This window comes from Equus quagga, chromosome 8 (assembly GCF_021613505.1).
Source record: "Equus quagga isolate Etosha38 chromosome 8, UCLA_HA_Equagga_1.0, whole genome shotgun sequence".
Classification (NCBI taxonomy): domain Eukaryota; kingdom Metazoa; phylum Chordata; class Mammalia; order Perissodactyla; family Equidae; genus Equus; species Equus quagga.
The window spans coordinates 31,167,593-31,192,733 of NC_060274.1; the positions used below are offsets into that span (position 1 = coordinate 31,167,593).

General features: G+C 45.9%; 1 protein-coding gene across 1 annotated transcript in view; it reads right to left on the bottom strand.

The window, feature by feature from the left end:
- Window positions 1-17,017: 17,017 nt before the first annotated feature.
- LOC124243285 (basic proline-rich protein-like) overlaps window positions 17,018-25,141 on the bottom strand; it is a 55,009-nt gene continuing 46,885 nt past the window's right edge. The window contains exon 3 of the mRNA XM_046668912.1: window positions 17,018-22,931. Within this exon, the coding sequence (XP_046524868.1) occupies window positions 22,901-22,931 (31 nt within the window). The 3' untranslated portion in view covers window positions 17,018-22,900. The remainder of the gene's footprint in view (window positions 22,932-25,141) is intronic.

Consider the following 25,141-nt stretch of genomic DNA (forward strand, 5'->3'; position numbering starts at 1 on the left):
GCTGTTAGCTCAGGGCTAATGTTCCTCAAAAAAAAAAAAAAAAGGAAACTGTGTGTTAGTCAGCTTGGGCTGTTGTCACAAAGCACCAGAGACTGGGCGGCTTACACAACAGAAATTTATTTCCTCACAGTTCTGGAAGCTGGAAGTCTAAGATCAAAGAATCGGCAGGGTTGGTTTCTCCCGAGGCCTCTCTCCCTGGCCTGTGGATAGCTGTCTTCTCGTGTGTCCTCGCACGGTCTTCCCTCGGTGCATGTCTGTGTCTTAATCTCCTCTTCTCCTAATGACCCCAGTCCTATAGGCTTAGGGCCCACCTCATTTCACCTTAATGACCTCATTTAACCTTAATTACCTCTTTGAAGACCATAACTCCAAATACAGTCGCATTCTGAGGTCCTCCAACATGTTAATTTGGGGGGACACATAAACTGTCCAGGAATATAAAACCATCTTCTGTGTTGTAATGTTGGTATTGGGGGATGTGTGTGTGTATAGTTTGAGTTTTAGCCTCAGCTAAGGCCCCAGACACCATGGAGCAGAGATCAACCATATCTGGTTCCCTTCCCAAATTCCTGACCCATAAGATCATGAGCAAAATTAAAAAGTTGTTTAAGCTGCTGAGTTTGAGGATAATTTGTTATGCAACAATAGTAACCAGAACAGAAGCATTTTATCCCCCCAAATTAATATAAGGCGCAAAAAAGGAGGCCTGAATCCAATCAAGCCTTTAGATATGATTCTCCCTACCGGTTGGCAGGATGAAGGAACATGTTAGGGGAACACGACAGCACAGAAATACAATCAGAAAAGTCCAAATGTGGAAATCTCTGCAGAACAAGTGGTCTGGCTTTTTCAATTTAAGAAGTTGCAAGAAAAGGAAAAAAAGAAGAGGAATTCGTAGGTTAATGGACTTGAGAGACGGATCAACTACGCAAATTCGACCTGCGGGCCTTGTTTGGATCCTGATTCAGACAATCAAAACAAAATACGATTTATGAAACAACTGGGAGAATTTGGATACTAACTGGACATTTGATGGTATTAAAATTATGGTTAATCTTTGTAGGATTGATAATGTTATTGTGGTTATGTATTGCTTTCTTTTAAGGGTCTTTATCTTAAAGAGATCGATTCTGAAGGATCTGGATGAAATGACGTGATATCTGGGTTTTTTGGTCAAAATAATCACGTGCATTGTGAGAATGGGGAGGGAGGGAGATGAGGAATGTAGAGGAAGCATGACTGATCGTACGTTGGTATTGAAGCAGAGTGATCAGTGTTTCAGAGCTCATTTTACTGTTTTCTTTAATTTTGTGTGTTTGAAAATGCTCATAGTAAAAAGGGTTTGTTTGGGGGTTTTCTTTGAGCAGCAAACTTTATCCTTCAAAAAATTTGAAGGTATAATTCACTGAACAAGCAATTCATTCAACATTTATTGAGCACTTACTGTGTGCCAGGCACTAAGCTAACCTCTGAGGCTACAGAAATGGATCAATCACGGTAATGCCTCCCTGAAGCTCACAGTCTGGCGGCAAAGCAAGCATGCACACAAATCAAGTCTAAGGAGAAAAAAAAAAAAGCCGCAAAAAGGAGTAGGCTGTCTGTCCAGGGCAAAGTTTCAACGTAGAGTGTGTCTTTGCAGAGTCCATTCCCCTCCAAGGATGACTTAGATGCTTTACTCAGCACCCACCTCCAAGCCTCCCAGAGCCTAGCATGACATAGGTTTGAACGTGTAGAAAACACGACCTCAAACTATTCGAAAAACTCTATGTGTTATGATGGCTGCAGCTTTCCCAACATTAGAGCGGGGTCGACTTCACTAATTCTTGCTTGTCATGGTCAGTTTGAGCGGCTGTAACAAAACACCACGGGCTGGGTGCTGGAACAACATTTATTTCTCACAGTTCTGGAGGCTGGGGAGTTCAAGATCAAGGTGCCAGTCAGTTCCGTTCCTGATGACAGCCCTCTGCCTTGCTTGAAGATGGCAGCCTCTTGGCTGCGTCCTCACGTGGGGAGAGAGTGTGCTGTGGCGTCTCTTTAGTTCCTTCGTAATTTTGCCTAAACCTAATTGTCTCCTAAGGCCCTGTCTCCAAGTATGATCACATTGAGGGGTTATGGCTTCAACATATGAACACTGGGGACATGCAATCAGTCCATAACAATGGTGTATTTAAGGATGGTCCACCCACCCAACTGGATCAGAATCTCCTGTTGAGCTTTTTAAAAATACTCAGTGTCAGAAACCTTGCCCCAGATTCAGCAGGTCAGAGCTGGGCTCTGGTATCTGACTTTTTTTTTTTTTTGCTGAAGTATATTAGCTCTGAGCTAACATCTGCTGCCAGTCTTCCTCTTTTTGCTTGAGGAAGACTGTTGCTGAGCTAACATCTATGCCAATCTTCCTCTGTTTTATATGGGACACCACCACAGTGTGGCTTGACGAGCAGTGCTAGGTCCATGCCCAGGATCTGAACCTCGAACCCTAGGCTGCCGAAGCAGAGCATGCGAACTTAACCACTATGCCACCGGGCTGGCCCCCTCAGGTATCTGACTTTTTAAATAGCTTCCTGGTCATTCTCTTGAGCATCCTGGATGAGAACCACTAACTGAGAAATGGCCGGTCCATTAGGGGTGGCCACACCTGGGGGGAGGAGCAATTTCAACATGAAATTTCATAAGGTCAATATTTCCATCCCTCAGTTTCTACTTCTAATTTTGATTTCAGATTTATCTTCCATTTCTTTTGCTTTTGCAGTTCGAGCACTGATTGCCGACAAACCTCGTCACTCTGGGTTCCAGCACCCCACCTCTGTCCCGGGCAGATACTAATTCCCCACTTACCGTAATCTCCCACATCTGAACATATTTGCTGTTGGGTACTCATCTGAGTTAATCCAGTTTATACCTGCATTATTTTCTTTGGCTGAGGCTCTTCAGAAAGCAGCATCTAGTTCTGGTTTTTTTTCTTCTCAGAATGAGAAAATTCTTCTTCAACACAGGGCTTTAGTATTTGGTCTTTCACCCTCATTTAACACTTTTGCATCCACTACAAGAAAAGGAAAATTTCCTGGACTGTTTCAAGGAGTTACACGTGGTTTGTTAGAAGATAAATTCCTTGTAAAACTGTGACTTTGCTTTAGTTCACTAAAGTGTGCAACGCATTTCATGGGATTTATTTCTGAAACACTTCTCGGTCTTGGAACCCTTGGAATGGGTTTCAAGGTGTTACAATTAACTATTGATTAATTGCAAGCTGATTTTTAAACTGCTGAAAATTTTGCTTCTTCCCCTTTGTCTCGCCGGTTGGCTGCCTGTGTGTGGCTTCCCCGCTTCAAACCACCAGTCTAAAATGACTGTCCTTGTCTCCTCTGTGCCAGGCACAGTGAATGACAGCACAGAAGGGAAATACGCCTTCTCTACCTTCAAGACTAAGCGCAGATGGAAAAGGAAGAAATCACAGAGATTAGCAAACAGTACGAGGCGGTATACACCGTCATGACCATGTTCCAAGTTTTTCCTCTGTTAGGATCTCTATCAGACTGCCAGATTAACTGACGAGATAAACTGAGTCTCCTTTTCTTCATTCTCTTTGAGGAAGCTTTGGCCCTCGGGGAAGGCAATCTGGCATTTTCCCAGGAGCCTATGAAATAACCTGAGCTTTGCACAGATTTGCAAGAAAGGGAAGGAGCAGCCGTGGTCTTCTGATGCTGAAACTTCCCCACAAAGCTGAGGCATCACTGGAGTGCTCTACCGAGAGAGGCCGTGACTTCCGAGCAGCGTGTGCAACAGGCCGCTGTCTGGGGCAGTCTGCACCCTCCTCTCTGCTCTCTCACTCGGTCCTTGCTGTTAGGAAGCTCGATCACTCTTTCCCCACAGTCTCCAGTTTGCTCATCTGGGCCAGCCCTCCGTAATCTCTATCCTGTAAAGTCTACGGTGAGCTTTGTCACACATGCCAGGTCCTTGACTCCCCTCGTATACTAGTCAAAGGATCCTTAAACTCATGTGCATTTCTTTTGAGGCAACATTTTATAATTCTCAGACTCTGAGAAAGCAAAACCATACCCCAGGGTCCAGAGAGAGGCGATTTGAGAGCTGGGCTCATTCTTTTTTCTTTGTTTAGGAAAGCTAGCTTGTCTGGCTGACTTTCCGTCTCAGCACTTTCTTTCTCATATTCTGCCAAGTGCAGGACATTGTAGGATTGCAGGCTCTGGATCCTCGGTCCTGGGCTCGGGCTTGGATGCTGTGATCCCCCCAAAGTGCACGTTTGATTTTACATCCTCTGCACTCTTCTGTTATTCAGTCATGACACAAAAGGAAAATTAAAAGCCTGTTTCATACTTACTGAGTTGGGTAAGGCAGTCAATCTCTCCTCAGAAACATCCCTTAAAGTGTACAGCTAGACTCTAGGAAATTTGCCACCTGGCTGCCAGACAGAATTGTTCACCGGGCTCTTCATGTGATCCTAAGTGCCTTGTCCACTAAATGCCCCTTGGGACCTCCTTTGATGGTACATAAAATATACATGGAATTCATTTACATGGAATCTGCCTGGTGCTGCTAGAAACCCAGGATGTCTGACTTCCTTACTGCTTAGATGCTTTTTTGCCTGTCTCACTGAGATGAGCAATGTGACCCATTACCTCTGGGAGGGTAATGCTTGGTCTGGTTATCTTGTTACAAGATCAAAGTTTATTTTACCTTTATAAAAACTAGAACCACATATTGTATGATTCCATTGATAAGAAATGTCCAGAATAGGTAAATTCATTGAGTCAGAAGGTAGATTAGTGGTTGCCTAGGGTCTGGGGAGTTTGGGGGGGAAATTGGAGTGGCTGTTAGTGGGTATGGGGTTTCTTTTAGGGGTGATGAAATGTTCTGAAGTTGTTTGTGGTGATGGTTGCATGACTGTGAATATACTAAAAACCATTGAGTCATACACTTTAAATGGGTGAATTGTATGGAATGTAAATTATATCTCAATAAAGCTGCTATTTAAAAAAACAAAAGTCAGGGAAAGCACAGGCAACAATGAGGAGGGCGTGTACGTGAATTTGTTCCAGGAAAGGAGCCCAACCCCCTCCTATCCCTGAAGGAGAAGAGTCTGGTCTCTTAGCCCATCTACTCTTACTGTATACACAGTTTCTATTTTGGGCCTTTTCATAGTTTTGTTATAGTTTGTGAGCAACAGTTAAGTCAAAAACCACAGTGAGGCCTTGGTTACAGTTTATCCTTGTTTTCGGTCAACAATAAACATGACTAATGTCACCAGGGCTGAAGTCAACCACACACGTGGATTCAGGAAGTTTGGGACATGTGCTGGGCACTAGTGGAGCCGGCCAGCGGAGATTTGGCTCCTTGGAGAGACAGTGGTTGGCTAAACTTGGGCTCCAGGGCCAAGACGTTGGTGAAAATCCTGAGGGAAAAGAGAATTCTCTGGCTTGGCCTGGATATACAGGCTGGAAATTTGTGAGAAGAGCAGATTTTGAGCCCAACTTTTCTCCAGTTAACTTCCAGCCCAGCACTCCTCTTCCACGTCACCACCCCCATCCCTGACCTCCGAGGGAAACCATACCAGGTCAGCTCCCCAGGGAGGACCTGTAACGAAGCCACTGTCTTGGAGGCAGGATGAAGCAAGAGCCCAAGAATATGAGTCACTTCTCCCCTGCCATTTAGTAACAAGACCCTGTGATGGTTAATCTTATGTATCAACTTGGCTAAGACACAGTGCCCAGATATTTGGCCAAGTATTATTCTGAATGTTTCCGTGAGGGTGTTTTTGGATGGGATTTCCATTAAAGTGGTGGACTTTGCATAAAGCAGATTGCCCTCCATAGTTTGGGTGGTTCTCATCTCATCAGCTGAAGGCCTGAATAGAACAAAAGGCTGACCTCCCCAGAGCAAGAGGGAATTCTGCCAGCAGCCTGCCTTTGGACTTCGCCTGCAACATTGGCTCTTCCGGGCTTGCTAGCAGAAGCTTTGGACTCTGCCCCCTTCCCTGGGTCTCCAGCCTGCTGGCCTCTGCCTTCAGAGTTTGGACTTGCCAAGCCTCCACGATAGCTTGAGCCCATTCCTTGATATAAATCTTTCTCTATATGTACACATCCTATGAGTTCTGCTCCTCTGGAGAACCCTGACTAATATGGCCTGCATTCTCCCTCTTCTGCAGTGACACTTGGAGCAGAGCAGAAGTACAGCTCTGACCTCACCAAAAGGAGACTAGAAGACAGCAAACCAGGGACAGGGCCTTCTCGAGTAGGAGCAGAGGCCTCAGTGCAGAGACTTAGTGGGTCCCACTTTGCCCCAAGGCATAGCCTAAGCTGGGATGGTGGGTGCTCTCACTGCCGAGCCTCTGAGACACGCACCATCCACATGCTCCTCTGGCACATGGCATGGTTTTCTGGAATCATAAGCATTTCTGTACAATGGTCCTGGCTCTCCTGTTAAATTTAAAGGCAGACTTTTTTTTTTTTGGAATAGTATATGAACCAGACTAGGTTTTAAGCACAAAAGGAATTAATGTAGGGAAGTCAGTGCTTATGAAATGGTCAGGAGTATTGAAGGAACAGGCGTGTCAGCTGGGGCCTTCTGGGATGATTATCTGAAAACCATAGGACTGGTCCTCACTGAGCCAAGGAGCTACAACCTCTGCCCCAATGAGGACCAGAGGGATATCACGGGAACTGTTGAGCTCACGAACACACTGCAGTTGCTGTCCTTGAGAAATGTGGAAGTGGGGAGCAGGAACCACCACTGCTGCCATCGACAAAGCTTGACCAAGCAAGCCAAGAAAAGATGGCTGATGGCCCTGCCCTACTTCCGCCTTCTGAAACTCGCACAATCCAGGAGTTGCATATCGACGACTATGAGGGAGTCTGGGAGATGTAGTTTTTGTGTTGGTTTGGTCTTTTTGCTGAGGAAGATTCACCCTGAGCGAACTTCTGCCAATCTCCCTCTATTTTGTATGTGGGTCGTGGCCACAGCATGGCTGCCAATGAGTGGGGTAGGTCTGCACCTGGGAACCAAACCCAGGCTGTTGAAGCAGAGTGCACTGAAGGTAACCACTAGGCCATGGGACTGGCCCCTGGGAGATGTAGTTTTAATCTTTCCAGCCTCTAAAACACAAAAAGCACCCCAGGAAGAGGTGGGAACGGATACTCAATGCCAATCGATTTCCAACACAATTAGTGATTATGACTGGGGTGTTATCCTTGCTCTGGCTCAGGGGTAATCTTGTGCTGGTTCTGTTCATTCCCACCTGAGATCAAGTGCAAGGCTTACTCTCCCTCCCTTACCTCTCAAGCCACCAGGGGTCCAGGGCCCCACCTTCCTTCTCAAAGGCTGATGAGCATTCCATGATGTTGTAAGGAGGGATTGTCCGTATGGAATAGGGAAGACAGAGACCCAACAACTTCTCATGCTTGTCAGGCAATGAAGAAAGCCTGGTTACTGTCAAGTGTAAGTCCTCACCAGACACCCGCCAGAGGCAACTAGCACAGCCTCTTGGCATGGGCAAAGGATAGGGCTTGTGCACGTGCAGGCTGACCCTCAAATCCATCTTCTCCTCCTGGCCCCACACGTCTCTTATCACTTCCTCTCTAGCTGCCCTCATCCCTCAGCCTGGGGAATACTTTCCTAATCTGGGTGAGCTCTGCTTTCACTCGTGATGTTTTCTCCTACATCTGTTGCCTATCATTCCTCTGCAGTCCACTAAGGGCCCAGACCAATTGTTTTCAAACGGTGGCTGCATCCGAATCACCTGGAGGGCTTGACACAGGCTGCTGGGCCTCATCCTCAGAGCTGCTGATTCAGTAGGCCTGGGGTGGGGCCCAAGAATCTGCCTTACTAACGAGTAACCCGGGGGATACCCAGGTGGTACTCGGGTGATGCCCTGGTGATGCTGATGCTGCCTGTCTGGGGATCGCATTTTGAGAACCCCTGGCCGGGGCTTTTGAAACTCCAAAATCCTGAGCTTTGTGCTTTCATGTCCCACCCATTAGGTATGAACAAAGAATGGCTTATCTGTTCAAAGGGGGAGAGGAGGCAAGGGGAATAAAAAATGCAGGAGGAAAAAAAACACAATGTTTCAAAAATATCCCCAAATTCTACCACTCAATGATAATACTGTAACCCCTTTGCTATGCTTTTAATGTTTGGAAGAATGGTGCTTAAGTAGTCAAAAAACCTTGCTACTGGATGGTGCAAAATAATTTTTCCTTTTCCCCTTGAATCTTCTCTCTGTCCCAACAAGTATATCTTGGAGGACAAAACTGAGTGAGTCCTTCCTCCTTGCTCTCCTCTCTTCTCTTCCTCTCCCTATGGACCTTCAAGTCCCTCTGCTCTTCCCTCTGCCTTGGCTGTCCGTCATTTGGCCAGATCCAGTCTTCTCCCCAGTGGAAGGGCTGAAGCTACTACTTCCAGAACACTGTGCCGAGCAATGTGCACACGATAGTGCATTTAACCCTCACGACGATCCTGCAGGATGGTATTCTAGTTCTCACTTCACAGATGAGAGGAAGGCTCAGAGAGGTCACACCACTAGGAGATGGTGAACCCAGGATTTGAGCCCAGCGCTGTCTGGCTCCCAGGCCCTTCCGACATCTTCATGATCTTGTCATTGTGCATCCCCAGCCCTTAGGACAGAGAGTGGCAGGAGGAGACTGGCAGTCACTGGGTACGCTGAAGACTCCGCAGTGGATGCCAGTCTCGGGCCAAGGCTTTACGGGATGCATTGCTCACAGTAGAGGCCACAGGACCGCTGTCTTCACCCATGGGGCTCCTTCTCTGTATGTGTGTTCATTTCTGGGACATTCTTTTTGAAAATGAACTTATGGGAACTTCTGGTTTCATTCTAAAAAATCCCACAAAATTCCCAGAAAACCCAAATTGTGTAGGTTGTAGGGAGAAAGCACGTTATTTTTGGCAGAAATAGTTTTAGACTGGCAGGAAACTTCTAAAAACATAATAAAAGTGCTTTTTAACATCCTCTTTTTCCTCCTCCTGTTGACTTTTTAGCATTTCTTCCCAAGCGAGGAGTTATGCAACAAGATTTGACAGTTGTCAAACTTTTATTTTATTGTTAGTTTTATTTGGTTCCTTTTCTATGTTTCTCTGCACCTTTTCTGCTTTGAACCTTAATCTAGGAATTGAAATGACTATAAAGTGCTCTGGGAGTGGCCCAGGAACCACGTGGGGCTGCATAACAGTTTCCTAGAGCAAAGTGGAAAGCTCTGACAAGCTGATTGCAGGCTACTGAGGTCACCCACAGGCCCTGTCGGTGGGTAGGTGAGCCCGGAACCTAGGAATATGAATGTCTGTGACAAGCGGTACTTGCTCTCCTTCCTGAACAAAAAAATTGTCAGATCCCTGTCTTTCTGAGTATCTTCAAAAAGTGCCATTCCCCAATTCTCATGAAAGCCAGTCTGGTGCAGGGGGTTAGGAGTGTGGACACTAGAAGTAGACAGCTTCATCCAGATCCTGGTTCTGCCTCTTCCTAGCTGTGTGGTCTTGGACAAGTGACTTGACTTCTCTATGGCTCAGTTTCCATAGCCATAAAATGAGGATGATAAAGCACCTACTTTATAGGGTTGCTGTGTGGATTGGATAAGTTAATAAAGTGCTTACTTAGAACAGTCTCTGGTGGTTAATAAATGCTCAGTTAAAGCCGCTACTCGTCATGAAATTGCTTCTCTTTTGTGGTGGAAGTTAGATCACGATATGTGAATACATCAGTGAACGCCTTTCTGGCTTCTTGACTGGAAATGGACTCAGAGTTTTTGCTGATGATGAGCAAGCGAGCAATTCCTCCGGAACAATTTTCTCTTTATAAGCAACATTTGTCATCCTTTCAGTCAGGCCTCCTTTGCTGCTCCATCTCACAGATTAGAACACAGAGGCAAAAGTCACAGGTTCAAGCAATCTAGCTTGCCATCAAAAGTCCTGCTGCCACACATGGCCTTCCTTGTTTCCAGCCTACTCACGGTGGCCTGGGAGCCACGAAACCTCAGTCCTGGCCCTACCACTAACAAGCTGTGTGACATGGAACAAGTTAATTCACTTCTCTGAGCTTCAGTTCTAAATACAATCATAAGCCCCATAACAACGTTTCAGTGAATGATGGACCGCCTATCTGATGGTGGTCCCATGAGATGAGTACCATGTAGCCTAGGTGTGTAGTAGGCCATACCACCTAGGTTTGTGTAAGTACACTCTACGATGTTCCCACGATGAAATCACCTAGCGACACATTTCTCAGAACGTATCCCTTTCATCAAGCAACGCATGACAGTGGAAAAATTAAAGGCTTGGGCCAGAACTCTAAGATTTGCGGCTTCCTAGATGCCAGGCGAACCTGCACAGGCCTCAGGGAGCTGATGGATGACTGCACTCAGGTGTAAGGTTTGAGCGTGGCCAACAAGCCATGTCTACCGGCAGTGAAGCCAGCTGAAGCAGTGGAAGCACAAATACGAGAGACAGTTTCCTAACGGCTGGTCCAAGGCCCCCTGGGAGTCAGCAGAGCTGAGATGCCGCACAGTGTCAGATGGGTGCGCCCACAACGAATGTACACTGCGTGGGAATGATGGAGATGCAAAGCGAATGCTAAGAACCCTTGGCCTGGGGTTAAGAGTTTCTACCTGGTGTGATACCGTGATTTATAATAAGAAATATATATTTGGTCTTTGTCCCCATTCTTGGCACAGCACTCCAAAAAAAGCCCTTGGAATTTCCTAAATTGATGAGATGGTAAAAGTGTCCTTTGTTATGTTAATGAGGTGACTTTTGGACCTCACCTAAGGATGGGGATTGGTTGCCAGAACCAACCATGCAATTAGAGCGTTGGAACTTTCAGTCTCATCGAGGGGCTGGAGATCAAGTTCAATCACCCATGGCCAATCATTTAATCAATCATGCTTAAGTAATGCAGCCTCCATACAAACCCAAAAAAGACAGGTTCGGGGAACGTCTGGGTTGGCGAACAGGTGGAGATTTGAGGAAAGTGGCAAGCTTGGACAGGGTATGGGAGTGCCATATCCTTTCCCCATACCTTGCCCTATGCATCTCTTCCATCTAGGTGTTCCCGAGTTACACAATAAACTAGTAATCTGATAAGCAAAATGTTGCTCTGAGTTCTGTGAGCTGCTCTAGCAAATTAATGGAACCCAAGGCAGGGGTTGTTGGTACCTGCCTCCAATCTATGACCAGTTGGTCAGAAGCACAGGTGATAACCTGTACTTGCTTGTGAGCCCTTAACCTGTGGATCTAATTCTATCTCCAGGTAGATGGTGTCAGAATTGAGTTGTAGGACACCAGTTGGTGTCTAACAATTGCTTGGTGTGGGGAAAAAACCCACACACTGGAATTGGGAGCAGAAAGACACTTGGTATCAGAAAGATCTAGGTTCAAATTCTACCTGTGCCATTTACTTTTTGGGTGGCCTTGAGCAAGTCACTTAACCTCTCCCAGTGTCGGTCTCTCCAAGTGTTGTAGTCATTATCAAATAAATTCAAGTATATTAAGCACCTAAGACAGTTTCTGAGATAGACTAGGCTCTTAACGATCATTAATTACCTATCATCAACTAGGCCGACTCAGGAAAATGTGTCCAGGTGGGCTCACTAGGTAAGGCAAGAGGATCTGGTCCAGGCAATTATCAGCATCTTCAGGGAGCAAAGTACGCAGGGGAATGACTGTGTCTAGATAGCAGACAAAAATCATGAAGGAATCATGGCTCTCGAGCAACTGACATTCCCAGCAGAGTCCCAGCTAGTGGGGGCTGTGGAAGGGTGGATAGGAAGGCGTATAGCTGGCAAAGAGCAAGACAGGGTAATTGGACCTCAGCTGAGGGGCAGGCCTAATGAGGGAAACTGAGGCACAAGGGAAGCGTAATGGGCTGGGTCACTGCAGGGCGGATGTGGAAAGAGGAAGGAAAGGGAGGAAAAGCTGTGACGCAGGAGACCTCGCGGGCTCTCAGAGCTCTACTGTACAGGACGACTGGTCAGGGCCACGAGTTACTCTGGCACTCACAGCCCAGCTCCTGCAAGGTGATCATCTGGCGTCTGGGGAGGCAAGTGGGCAGTACACGGCAATCTGAAGAACATTTTTCACTAGTGACGAGGGCCTCAGCTTGGAAGAAAACTTCACTGCCTAGGACGCACACGTAGTTTGTTCTTAGAAAAGAGCATTCCTGGGTCTCTCCCAGCTGTCTACCGCTGCTTTAACAACTGCTGGAGCAAAACGAAATGGAAAGGTTGGAGTGTAAGAATAAACAAAATTACTTGGCCTGCAGATTTGGTGGAATTTCCCCAAATAGTTTACCAGATGTGAAATGTTTGAGGCTCAAATTGGGCTTTTTTTGTTTCTTTCTTTTTCAGTTATAAGAAACTCTGAATACTTGAACCCTGTTACATACTGTTACTGGAAGTCTGAACGTTTTTACTTCAAATTTCCCGTCATTTTCTTTCTACTCATTTATTTGAAGTCATATGAGAAAAAAAAAATCAATATCTGGGATAGATGGCAGTTTTTCTAAACTTCCTAGTTCCTTTTACCTGCTCACAAGGTTTTTATCTAACATCTCTTTATGGTTTAGTTCAAAATGTCTATTGCTCTTCCACAAATCACTGCATGGTTTTGGCTCCAGCTTGTTTGAGCTTTCCTGTCTGTGCTCCCTGAGTCAAGTGTTTATATAAGGCCCACTCAGCTTCGGTGGAGTACCACAGGATTTCATCCACACAACTCTGAAACAAGACCTCTAAAGAAATTAGCCCAATTTCCTTGCTAATGAAATTATTAACAGTTGCAACAACCATTTCTTTTTATCTTTTCTAAGAGGAAATGCTTCAGAGACGTCTCTGGTTTGGAAAACGGGAGAAGCTGGCTTAATCTTTCCAGATTAAAATCATTTCAGTGCAGATTACAGACTTGGTTTTTTTAGCCAGGTTTATGGTCATCATCTAATGATTTTTTAAAAAATTAATCATACATCTTAATAGTATAACTATATCTGAAATATCTTTCAACTCCCTTCTGGCACAAAAATTTCAACTTAGGTAGAAGATCTGAGATGGTTTGGGGACAAATGGGTAACAATTATTTGCGGATTTCATCAAATCCTGTTTTAAAAATATTGTGCTATTGAGCTGTTCTTTTTAGAGGGCTAGTTATGTGGACCTAAAGTTTTATATAAATAAGTAATCTGAATTTATATTTTTATTCAGCAGTACATACATTTAATTTTACTACCTATTAATGGAATACAGAGTGGTCTCAGTAGTTATTCCAGCTTCAATTTACTTCTCTATCTTCACGATCTTTATTAGATTTAACTGGCCTAAAACCAGCTGGAAAAGACTCCATTATAGCTCTAATTTATTGGTCTCACACTCGCTGTATCAGAAGCTTCTATAAAGGCCTCTTCTATTGGTAAATCATGTCTGTGTCTCAACATTTTTGTTAGTCCTCCCTTTAGACTTTGTCGTTGTAAGGAGATTCCCTTTTGGTTTTGTTAGAAATAAATTTTGGGGGGCTGGCCCAGTGGCGTAGTGATTGAGTTCACGTGATCTGCTTTGGTGGCCTGGGGTTTGCAGGTTCAGATGCCAGGTGTGGACCAAGCCCCACGCTGTGGTGGCGTCCCACATAAAATAGAGGAAGATGGGCACAGCTGTGAGCTCAGCAACAATCTTCCTCAAGCAAAAACGAGGAAGTTTGGGAACAGATGTTAGCTCAGGGCCAGTCTTCTTCACTTCCACACAAAAGAAATAAATTTTGGTTAGGAAGTAAATAATGGCAGACTTATTCTTGGTTATCGAGTTTTATTTGCAGATGATTAAAAAGTGAATGAGAAAGGAATGCTTTAAAAAAAAAAAGGGGGGCCAGCCCCGTGGCCAAGTGGTTAAGTTCGTGCGCTCTGCTTTGGTGACCCAGGGTTTCACCAGTTCGAATCCTGGGTGCGGACATGGCGCCGCTCATCAGACCATGCTGAGGCAGCGTCCAAAATGCCACAACTAGAAGGACCTACAACTGAAAATACACAACTATGCACCAGGGGTCTTTGGGGAGAAAAAGGAAAAATTAAAAAATCTGAAAAAAAAAAAAAATTGAACAGAGTAAATGTAAATTGTTTCCTTGAGTCGTCATACAAACCTGTTAGAACAGCATTTCCACGCCAATGATGAGAGTCGTGTCACAAACCAGGGACGCTGACTGATTTTATACTGTGCTCCTGAGGTCTATTTTTAAAATAGCACGTACGCATATTGTAAAGGAGAGCATCCTCAGTTGTGTGTGTACAGTGCGTATACTTGCATGTGTAAATAGCAGTCATGAAGTAATATTTTGGGCACCACGAATCTGGGAAATTAATGATGCCAAAGAGGAGAGAGAGAGAAAAAAGTGAATGGAAAAAAACCTGATAGTATTATTTCTTCCTGTTCAGCGTTGGTAAAATGGTAAAAGGAGGTTTTTATTACATACAACTAAAAGGGACCAATTAAAGTGTGGAAAAAGTGTTCCTTTGCATAGTCAAATGCTAGGCAGGGAAATATAACGTCACCAGAAATTACTATAGCAAGTTCCAGCAAAGGATCGCAGAACAATAAGGCCTTGTTAATCCCATACTGGTTTATTCAAGGAGTGTGTAATTCAAAGCAATTGCTGCTCCCCAGGCAGGAATTTACAATTGCCACATTTGAAGGGAGGATAACGTGTCATTCCAAGGGGAAATCGGGTCTGGAAAGGGCCTTGTGGTCGGAGAACTTCATGTGTCCCAAAGCAGGCCAACTAAAACAAAACGACTGAGAACCACCCTGTGAAGTCAGCCTGTCTCCAACTGAGCTGTTTCCCCTGCTTCTCTCCTGCCCTTTTGGTGGAGGGCAAAATGTCCCCAAAGCAAGGGAGCAAGGGGGGAAGGCAGAGGAACTCGAGTCCCGGGTATGCTGTCACTTAGAAAGTGACCCTCTCGACCCTGGCAAGGGCACACAAGTTCATTCAAGAGAACTCCGTCATCCGTTTATGGCTGCATGTATATGTAACTGACGGTGATGGTGACCAAAGACAGAGCATCCTCCCTTGGCGTGAAAGCACTGGACGAGAGTCAGACGTGAGTCAGCTGCAAGAGGAGGCTTGAATCATATTTTGAAGAGTTTTGGTCAATACTCCTTCAGGGAACAATTCTCCAGTTTTACGGTGTCATTTTTGTGGAATTAAATACGAACAGCTGAAAATTCCATGATTTTTTAAAAACTCAGCTTTGATCCCAATGATTGATTGTTCCAGGCCTCCAGGGACACCAGGCTATGTCGGTCCCCCAACAACATCTTGTGGGGGGATGCTGAGCGGCTAGTTCCTGTGAACCAGCTAATTAGTCGAATAAATAAATAGTCAGGGGGAGGGGATAGTGGTAAAACCCTTATGTAGAACCCACCTTAAATGGGGCCATTTTTGACCTGACAGCTGCCTGTTAAGACACTCAGGAAATCGATAAGACAGACCCTTAGAGATGTCAGGTTTGGATTCAAACCATCTTTTGACGGTCTGGATTCTGAGCTGCTGTTGCAGGCTGTAGCACGCATTCAGTTAGCGCTAAGGTGCTGTTACGGCAGAGGCATTTATTGCTCACCAAACATCTATATGCTTCCCCACCAATCCCAGCCCCTCTGTAGTTTGTTCTGTGCAATCACTGAGACAGAAGGGACACGTGTCACCTGTAGGCTGGGGCACAGACGAACAGGAATGAGATCTCCATGCATTCTCCCTCTCTGCTGCCAGGATGCTGGAGGTCTAAGACTCAGGGATACAGCTCCAAACGTCGGAGCCTCTATCAACCAGGGGTCTTGGAGCAGAATTCCCTTGTCTCCACCTCCAACTTCACCAACACCCTGCCTCGGTCACATAACAAAAGGAAGAATAAACTTTCATTGCGTTAAGACAAAAATCTGGGCTTAAGTTGTTACTGCAGCACAGTCTAAGCTAATGCCACTGCTTTTCTAGATCTTTTTGTAAAAGAGGAAACTCCATCAGGAGAAAGGATGAGCCATCTGAGTTACACAGTCCTTGAAGGGGCTACTGAGACTTTGCCAGGTCGCCTTTGCATCGTGTGCCCCAAAGTTATTCCACCCCATCCCTTGTCACTGTTGAGGGAGTGGTGAAGGAGGAAGCAGGGAGCAGCCCTGGTCAGCTGGGGGTTGACAGATGACAGTTCCCTCTGACGGTTTCTCTTCTCGTTCACCAGCCTCCTCTTGGGATTTCGGTTTGCTAAACATACGGTACAAATCAGCAAAATGATTCATTGTGGTTTTCATTTGAGTGAGCTAGTTTCCGCTCCTAAGAAGGGTCTTAACAAAACAGGAAGTTTTTCTTGGATCTAGAAATGGAACTCTGCCTTCTCACATTAGTTTTTACCAACTTCTGCAAATCTCTAATTTCCTACTTCCCTGTCAGAGGGTGGGGCAAGTAGAAAAGACTAGATGAAACCAGAAAACGCTGATTTTAGGAGTAGACTTAAGGCCGATTTGGAGGGGAGGGGCAGGTAAAATGGCAGCCCGACCAAGCTAAACCACATCCTTCCATCTAACCACTTTATCTCCTAGCTCTTCCCCAACTCGGGCCTTGGTGAAGAGGAATCAAGGCCAAAGAACACTGCGGTATTTGGTAGCCACTCCTTGATAGTAACCCTTGACATAATCTCAGCTCATATTCCTCAGAACGTTTTGGTAGGCATCATGGGGCGGGGAACATGTCTGTCTGGTTCTCAATACCTGCCACGCAGAGGGCACCCAAGAGAATTTGAAGGGCTGCAGGAAGGAACACTTGATTGTCATAACTACCTTATAATGGGGATTGAGAAGATCAAGTATAATTAATTTCCATTTGATGGATGAAGAAATGGAAACATTAAGAATTGGTTACCGGCCTGGGGTTCGCCAGTTCGGATCCTGGGTGCAGACATGGCACTGCTTGGCAAGCCATGCTGTGGTAGGTGTCCCACATATAAAGTAACGGAAGATGGGCACAGATGTGAGCTCAGGGCCAGTCTTCCTCAGCAAAAAGAGGAGGATTGGTGGCAGATATTAGCTCAGGGCTAATCTTCCTCAAAAAACAACAAAAAAAAGAATTGGTTACTTACCCAGGGTCACACAGGGGTCAAGTAAGAGGTGGAACGAAAAGCCAAGTCCCCCAATTTCTGTTTTCTTTCAACCATATGACAGGTTAGATTTAAAGAGCTCTCCCTTGCCACCCCACAAGAATATAGGCCACTTACCATCACCATCATGTAATGTCAATTACTACCCCAAGATTTTCTGTTATGTCTCCAGTTGCGTTAGGCAAGTCTATCAGGGAAGATATCAAAATCCTAGCATCATCACTGGGGCATGGAGTCTCAGGATGCTTGTTCTTCAGTTCTTACCATTTTGTATTTTCTATTTTTTCCCCTAAGAATAAACATGTATTACCCATGCTGTCCAAAAACAGAGGGGGTAAAACTGCCTCTAGTTTTCAATGTTTTCTGTACACAGGGAATTCCAGGAGCTTCTAGCTCAGCACTTTGAATTCTTCAGTAGGTTTGGAGTGGAAAACCACAGAAGGGAACCATGGCAGAAACTGCAGTTGTCCTCCAGTCTGTACTTCTTTTCTTATATAACAGAACTTCCGGCAAGACACGTGGTCACCAAGTTTCCCTGCCTTCCTTGCAGGTAGATGTGGCCTAAGTTGGGAGTAGAAGTTGATGTATGTAACATCCAGATTGTTGCCCTTAAAGAAGAATGTCTTCACTTTCTCCTTTCCTGCTAGAATGAAGATGTGAGAGTTGGAGCTGGAGCAGCTGAGGAGTCACGCACTCAGGATTGCAAACGGAAGCCAAGTATTGACCAAGGGTGGCAGCACAACAAGGAAAACACACTGGGCCCCTGACACTGCTGAACAACCACTGTATTCTGGCATCTCTTTGTCAGTTGTTGAACCTCTATCCTAAGTAATACCAGATCTAAACATTTAGTACAACAGACTTCCTGATCCTGAAACCGAGTGTGCCCTTTGTAAAGAATGTACAATCGAGTTAGTCAAGCTTTCTTTTGCTTATGGGTGCAAGGACCCAATTCTACCTCAGTGATCAAGAGTGACTCCTTATTTCAGAACATGTTATATAATTGGGATGGTGAAGACACTGCAGAAACTCATCTGGTATTTTCAGCTGATCACGTATGCTTGGGTTCTTAGTTTCCATCTTTCTGCCTGATACTGACCAACCCCTCTTTTGTCCCCCCACACTCCAATTCAAAATTTGTGCAAGTGGTGCCAAGGGTTTTGTGTAGGAGGGCTGCCCAAATGAGCTTTTCTTGCCATCTAGCCTCTCAGGCAATGTGGTGAATTCAAGGCCACACCTGCCACTTAGTAAGAATGCAAACAAATTATTGAGAACTATAATTATTCATGTATTAACACACAGAATAAGTTAAGATGACTAAGGATAAGCCACGGAGCAACCACTTAATAGAAATCCTGAATTTTTGGGATGGCTCTTAGGAACACTAAGTATGCTTTCCTTCTGAGCTGGTTGCTCATTGGCGAGATTCCAGCAAGAGACTTAACTCTAGCCTGTGACCTTCTTGGGTCCTGCTGAGTCCCTTTTTAATCTATACTCAGAATGTCATAAAGAGAGGTTGCTGAAGCTCCCCCCAACCCAAGCCGGTTAGCAGCTCTGGTCTACTCATGGAAGTCTTTAATCCATCCAGATTAAAATAACACCCAGTTGACTGCTGGATACACTTCATCGTTGTGTCTGAGAACTCCCTCTCAACTTCCGAGGTTATTCTCTGATACCATGCTTGAGGTACTCGATAGTATTTCATTTTCCCAATTTTTCAAGTAAGGAAGCTGAAAAGTCACACAGCAGCATTGGGGTTTAAACCTTCCATGGTCTGAGGCCAAAGCCCATTGTGTTTCCAGCTCTCACTGAGCAGAGTTGAGGCTGGAAGACCATCTGACAGCCTTCCAGCCCCGTCAGCATCTTTACTGAGTAGCTTTGTTATTTGATGTAAACAGTCGTAAATTCCCAGAACCGGAGACACACCCATATAAAAATGTTAATTACTAAAATGCCTCATAAAACCAAATGAAAATGAACAGTGAATTCAAGTCCCACTAGAATTCTCTGTCTCTGGATCCCCTCCACTAGGACAAACAACTGAGAACTGACAAGATTTAATTTTTCTTAAGTTCTATCCAGTCAGATCTCTCAAATCTGACCCCTCCAGCCATTCTGTGAAACTTATTAATTACGGAGAAAACGATGACTGACGCTATGCTTTAAGCTGCTCTTCAAATGGAAACATATGAGAAACTGAGGCTTGTTTAAGTAACAGACCTTCTCCAGGCCCCCAAGTTTTGCTGAAACTGTCAGAGGACACACATATGGACGACTGTGCTAGTGCTTACTCTTTCTGAAAGTTCCAGAAACCACAGCTTCTGGTGAAGCGCCCTGCCGGAACAGCAGGCTTTAGAAAACAACAACAAAAATCCCACTGGGATGAAAGAGGCTCATTTGTTTTCAAGTTGTGGCCCTTCCACCCTCTGGGGGCCCCTCCCTCATGCCTGCGTCTAAGGCTTTGATTTATAATCTTCCACCCACGCAAGCCTTGGCATCCGCTGGGATCCTACAATGAGGTTGAGGTGTAAACCTGGAGGAAACTTGTAAGGACAAGAGCAAGTTGGGGGTAGAGGGAAAGAGGGAGAGTGAGAGAGAGGAAAAGAAATTAGGAGACCACACGCTTGGCACAATTGAATGAGCACATGTGTTGGGAAGGCCCAGCTGACTAAGGACTGCTGACTGTGGGTTTGGTGGCCAAGACCATGCCTTTGGTTCTGCGGCACAGCTTCCAGCAGGAGAGCTCATTGCCCAGTGCACTGTGACCAGGATGGCTGGCATGTGAACACTCCTCCTCTTTTGTCAGGATTTCTTTTATAGGCTTGCACAGCCAGATCTGTGTTCCCAGCTGTAAGGCTGGGGATTCAGTGTATCCCCTGGGTGGTAAATAGTAGCAGCTGCAATCTTCTGCCAGAAAAGAACTTGCTGCCCCAGCTTGGAGGTTCAGCGGATGATGAGCCCAAGCTGTTCTGGAACACAAAATATGATTCCCCATGGGTCAACCTTTGCAAACTGCAAGATGGCAAGCAAATATGGACCCTCGTGGTTCTAATAGGTATCACTATGGCAGGGCTAGATCGATGGGCTTTCTTGAAAAGGAGGGAGCCTCAGAACTGATGGATTAGTGCCTGAAGGGAGTTGCAAGATTCTCCTTGCACTTCTGAAGTCTGCGTAACTCAAAATTCTCCCTTTGGCAAGTGTTTCTGAGGCAGCGTTGAAGCCATGGGTTCTAGAGACTGACTCAGGTTAGAAGTCTGGCTCTGACACTTACCATCTGGGTGACCTAGCGCAATTTTCTCCCCTAGAAAACGGGGATAATACCCTCTACCTTACTGGATTGTGGTTGTGTTAGAAATAATGTACGTAAAGTGCTTAGCATAGTGTCCGAGCATATAATAGAGGCTCAATAAACACTTAGCCAGAGCTGTTGATGAGAAAATTAATCTGGTTTAGCACTGAAGTAGTGGAAGAGAAGGAGAAACAGTAGTGATATGTCTAATACAACACACTTAGGAAAAACAAGCATGGGGACATTTATTATATATAGGACCAAGTAAAGGCTCCAGAGGGACTCGGGGAGCCCAGGAGGTACAGATGTTAAGCACCAACGTCCATGTCTGTCACTGCAGGAAAAGAACCATAGATGGTTTCTCAGGATATCTGGAGAGGGCAGGTAATTCTTGGACTGTGTCAGAGGAAATAAATTTTAGCTGCATAGCCTAAGCAATGCTATAATTAGGTGACAATGGATGAGAATTGTGGAACTTACTACTTTCATTGATTTGTAAATTCTGATTTACATGGGTTCCATAGAGTCAATCATGCTGCATTCACACTGGTACAATGATAACACAAATACTGTCCACAGCCCGTTCAGAAAGCACACTAACCCAAAAAATGGCATTTGGAGACTCTGGCTTAGAAATCAGAAGTTTGAATCCAAATCTTCAATTTTTTGGACTAATTATTTTTTCTGTCATTCTGCATTTTCTATATTTTCCAAGATCTACCATATAATCACTTACCTTGAACATTAAAACAAGACAAATATTTCTTAAGGGCATGCAATGATAGGCACTGTGAAGGATCCAAAGGAATTGAACGTGCTTCCAGACACCACAATTGGCAGGAACTGACCAGAGATTAGAATCATATCCAGGCTTGTATTCTTTATTTTCTTAGCCACTCTTTAACATTCTTCGCATTCCCCAACTGGCTGATTACAACACCTGAGTCAAGATTGATTGCTGTCTTCAAGCATGTTTAGTATTGACTGGATCTATTTATATGTAAAAAACAGCTAGCAATTATTGAGCTCCTACTGTGCGCAGGGCATCCACATTACACATATTCGTTCATCTAGTCCTGAGAGGAACCGTATGTGGTTCTTACAATTATCAACTTCATTTTATAAATGAGGAAATTGAAGCCTCGAGATTAAGGAACCAGAGCAAGGTAACAGCCTAGGGAGTGTCATCGCTAGGAATTAATGTGTAGGTGCAGAGAGGGGTAAGTCTCTTTGGATGCCAGGGAAAGAAATGAGATGAATCACACTGGGAAGGGGGACTGAAATTTACATTTTACCATCTTCCAGACAACAGCTCAGTAAGGAAAGCTGCTTTTGTCACTTACAAATAATGCTGTAGAGGGCGCCAAATATACAAGCTGCGACTTTAAGGCTGTTTGGATAATAATACAGTTCCCACAGTGCTACCAGATATATAATCAGTAATGGATTCAAGCCAAAAGGCCCTCCCAAAAAGAGTATGACGCAGTTTATGATAATTAAGAAGCTGTATTTCTATCCCCTCAATTAAAAAAAAGAAAGAATCTCATGCTTTATATTGAGCAATTCATAATTTGTCTCTACTTGATCCTGATTGTTATTCAAAGTACCTTTCAGCCTGGTGTTTAATTTCTCTTTGCTCAGCCTGCTGGGTGGAGAAGGGAAAGGACAGAGCAACCGGGATGGAAATACATTTCTAACAACTGCACTGAGATGTAGTTTTAGCTTTTCAATTTTACTTAACACAGTAAAACGTGCGTACATTTAAGAAAAAGAAGAAAATCCATATACAACAGCTTAAATGAAAAGGAACAAGACTCCAACCTCGAGTCAACATCTTTTAGTGATAACTCCAGATTTCCAAACAAATCAAGATATAGAAATATAGACATATCAAACTATTTATTTTCCTCTGTGAAAGTTGAGTTAGCTAACAGAATATACATCTCTCATAAATCACAAAGACAGTTTACAAAATAATCTTTATTGTTTCCCACTATTACAAGAGCAACACATCATCACTGCAGAACATTTTAAAAATAGAAAGAGGAAATCATTAACATTTTGATGTATATCCTTACGGGTACATTTTTTTTTACCAAAATGCGATTACCGTGTGCATGTGATTTCATTAAACTACACATGATGCTCATCTCTCCGTGTCAGTAGACGGTCTTCCATTTCACTTTTGGGTTTGTCTTATTGCAGCGTGATTTACATGGAGGTTAAGTGTTCTGAGGCGTAAGGAAGCTCCAGCTCCTCGGCCGCCGGCCGCGAGCGGCTTCGCTCCACGGGGTCGCGGTGTTGAGGGCACCGTCCAGGCTGTGTCGGGGGCCAGGACTGAGAGTCCTGCCGGGCGTCCAGAATCGGACCCCGCCCGGCAGGGAAACGTTCAAACTCCTCAACACCGCAGGCCTCGGAGCACCGGGAGTCACTCACGAGCGTGGAGTTCGCCCATTGTTCGGTGGAAGATAACCTCTCGTCTAATTCTTTGCAATTCCCGTGTAAACTGCCCTAAGCACAGACAACGAGCAGAGTCATCAGTGAACCAGAGAGCAGGCTGGCCTCGCTCCCGCGCCCGCCCTCTGCGCCCCATCCCAACCGTAGGGCCAGCGTCGGGGAGCGCAGAGGCCGCCAGGCAGCGGCCTAAAACGTGCGGGGGTCGGGGCAGTTAGTCACCTCCTGCTACGCCTCCACTCCCTCGGCTCCCTGTGAGGTGGACCCCGCTGCCGTCACCAGCAACCCAGCCCGAGGCCGGCATCCATTTCCTCCCGGCGCCAGCGCAGCGGGGGCGCGGGCGGCGACCTGAGGCCAGAAGATGGCGGCCGCAGAGCTGGCAGCGGCGCTGAGCAGGCTCTCCGGAGGGAGGGCGGCGCAGCGGGGTTAAGGGGAGCGGGCGACCAAGAGGGCACCGGGCACCGGAAGAGCCCCCGCCGCGCAACGGCCACAGACGGCGCGGGCGGAAGCGGCCCGGCTGGGCGTCCGGCGCCGCCCGCCGCGGGGAAGCGCGCTTCCTCTCTCCTCCGAGGCCGTGGCCCAGCTCCCCCGGCCCGCGGGCCTGCCGGCGGTCTCCGGCCTGAGAGGGCGGCGGCGCGCCCCGTCGCCCCGTGACGCAGGAAGCAGCGCGGCCGACGCCCTTCCCCGCCGCTCGCGCTCCGGACGGGCCGCGCGGGCGCCCACCCGCGAGAAAGGGGCGAGCCCTCACAAAGGCCGCCTCCCCTGGCGGGCGCGGCCGGGTGTCCGCAGACGACACTCGCAGCGCCGCTTCCACGGAAGGTCAGCGCCGGGTTCCGGAGCCTCCCGCTGTGGACCGGCCAGGCTCCGCGCAGGGCCGGCGTTCTCTCCAAACAGCTCCCCGGCCTGTCCTCGGCCCCTCTCGGCCAGCGGGCTTCCGCGAGGCCGCGGGGAGAGCACGCGCCGCGGCGTCCCCGCCCGGAGCCCGAGACAGTCCGAGCTGGGCGCCGCGAAGCACACTTGACCGGGCTGAGGAGGGATTCGGAGGCCTCGCGGCACGACACTCGGGAAGGAAGGAACTGTTCAGGCCATTTAGCTTATTTCCCTGGAGCTGGCTCCTGGCCAGCAAAGAGCGTCCCGGGAAAAGGTACACTGCTATCCGCAGCAGGCCTACTTCACGACACTCCAGATCAGGCCCACACGCTGCCTTTCCCTATTATGCCTTCCATGTGGGAATCAGATGTTGGTTCTTCATGGCAAATAACTTGGTTCCATGAAACCATCCGAAAAGGAAGGAGTGTGATCCATCACTATCCTAATCCATACTTTGGGGGCGTTTTAAAGCTGTATTCCTTCTGTACAAAGAGTCTGGGTTTTGTCGCTGGATTCCCCTTGACTAGGGCCGGGTTTACAGGATACTAATGTAACTTGTTAAAAAAAAAATTAAGAAAGCCTCTCAGCGAACAGTCACGTGCGTAGCATTATCAGTTTAGGTTGAACATGCTAGGCAGGTAGGTAACTTCCTTTTAGATAAAAATTGATGTTAATCCCTTTGTTATTGGCCAGGTGAACCTCCTCCCCCCACAACTAATTTTTGAAAGTGGTATTTTCTTCTTATTCTCTGACCTCCTACAGTTAAATATCTTTTTTTTATATCAAGTTACCTTTTATCATGCAGTTTTCCTGTTCAACAGGAATAGAGAGAGGAGAGGGAGTATCAATCTGAGATGTGATGCAGTTCTTCTGCGTGCAGCTCAAAATAGCAGTTTTCTCCCCCTCCTTTCCCTATAGGATTGCATTGTAAATTCACAGCTCCCTAAACAAATCCATGACCGCCCAAATACACCGCTCTTTACAGTTGTTCATGCTATGCCCTATAATATCTGCATTCCTAAAAGCATGTTAAAATATTATCTGGGTTTCATAACACATCCCATAAATAAGGAGTCTAACATTATGGTATTTCTCATAATCCTATTTAAAAATGGGACAATCTCTTCACTGCAGTTTCAAAATCTCAAAAAAGGAACATTCCTTTGGATTAGTTACCTTTCTAATATATAGGACTGATGTGATTTTGACTCGGAAGGTTTGTCAATAGTCTGTACCCTAAACAAGCAGGTAATTCTGATGCAGGTTGACCCAGGATGCACATTTTAGGAGCCAGTGCCTTAGAGGCAAATACATCACCCTTGCGTAGAATCCTTTCTTTGGTTGTCCGAGTTTATCCTGGCAACTTGTAGATTTTATAGAATCAGATGGAAAATAGC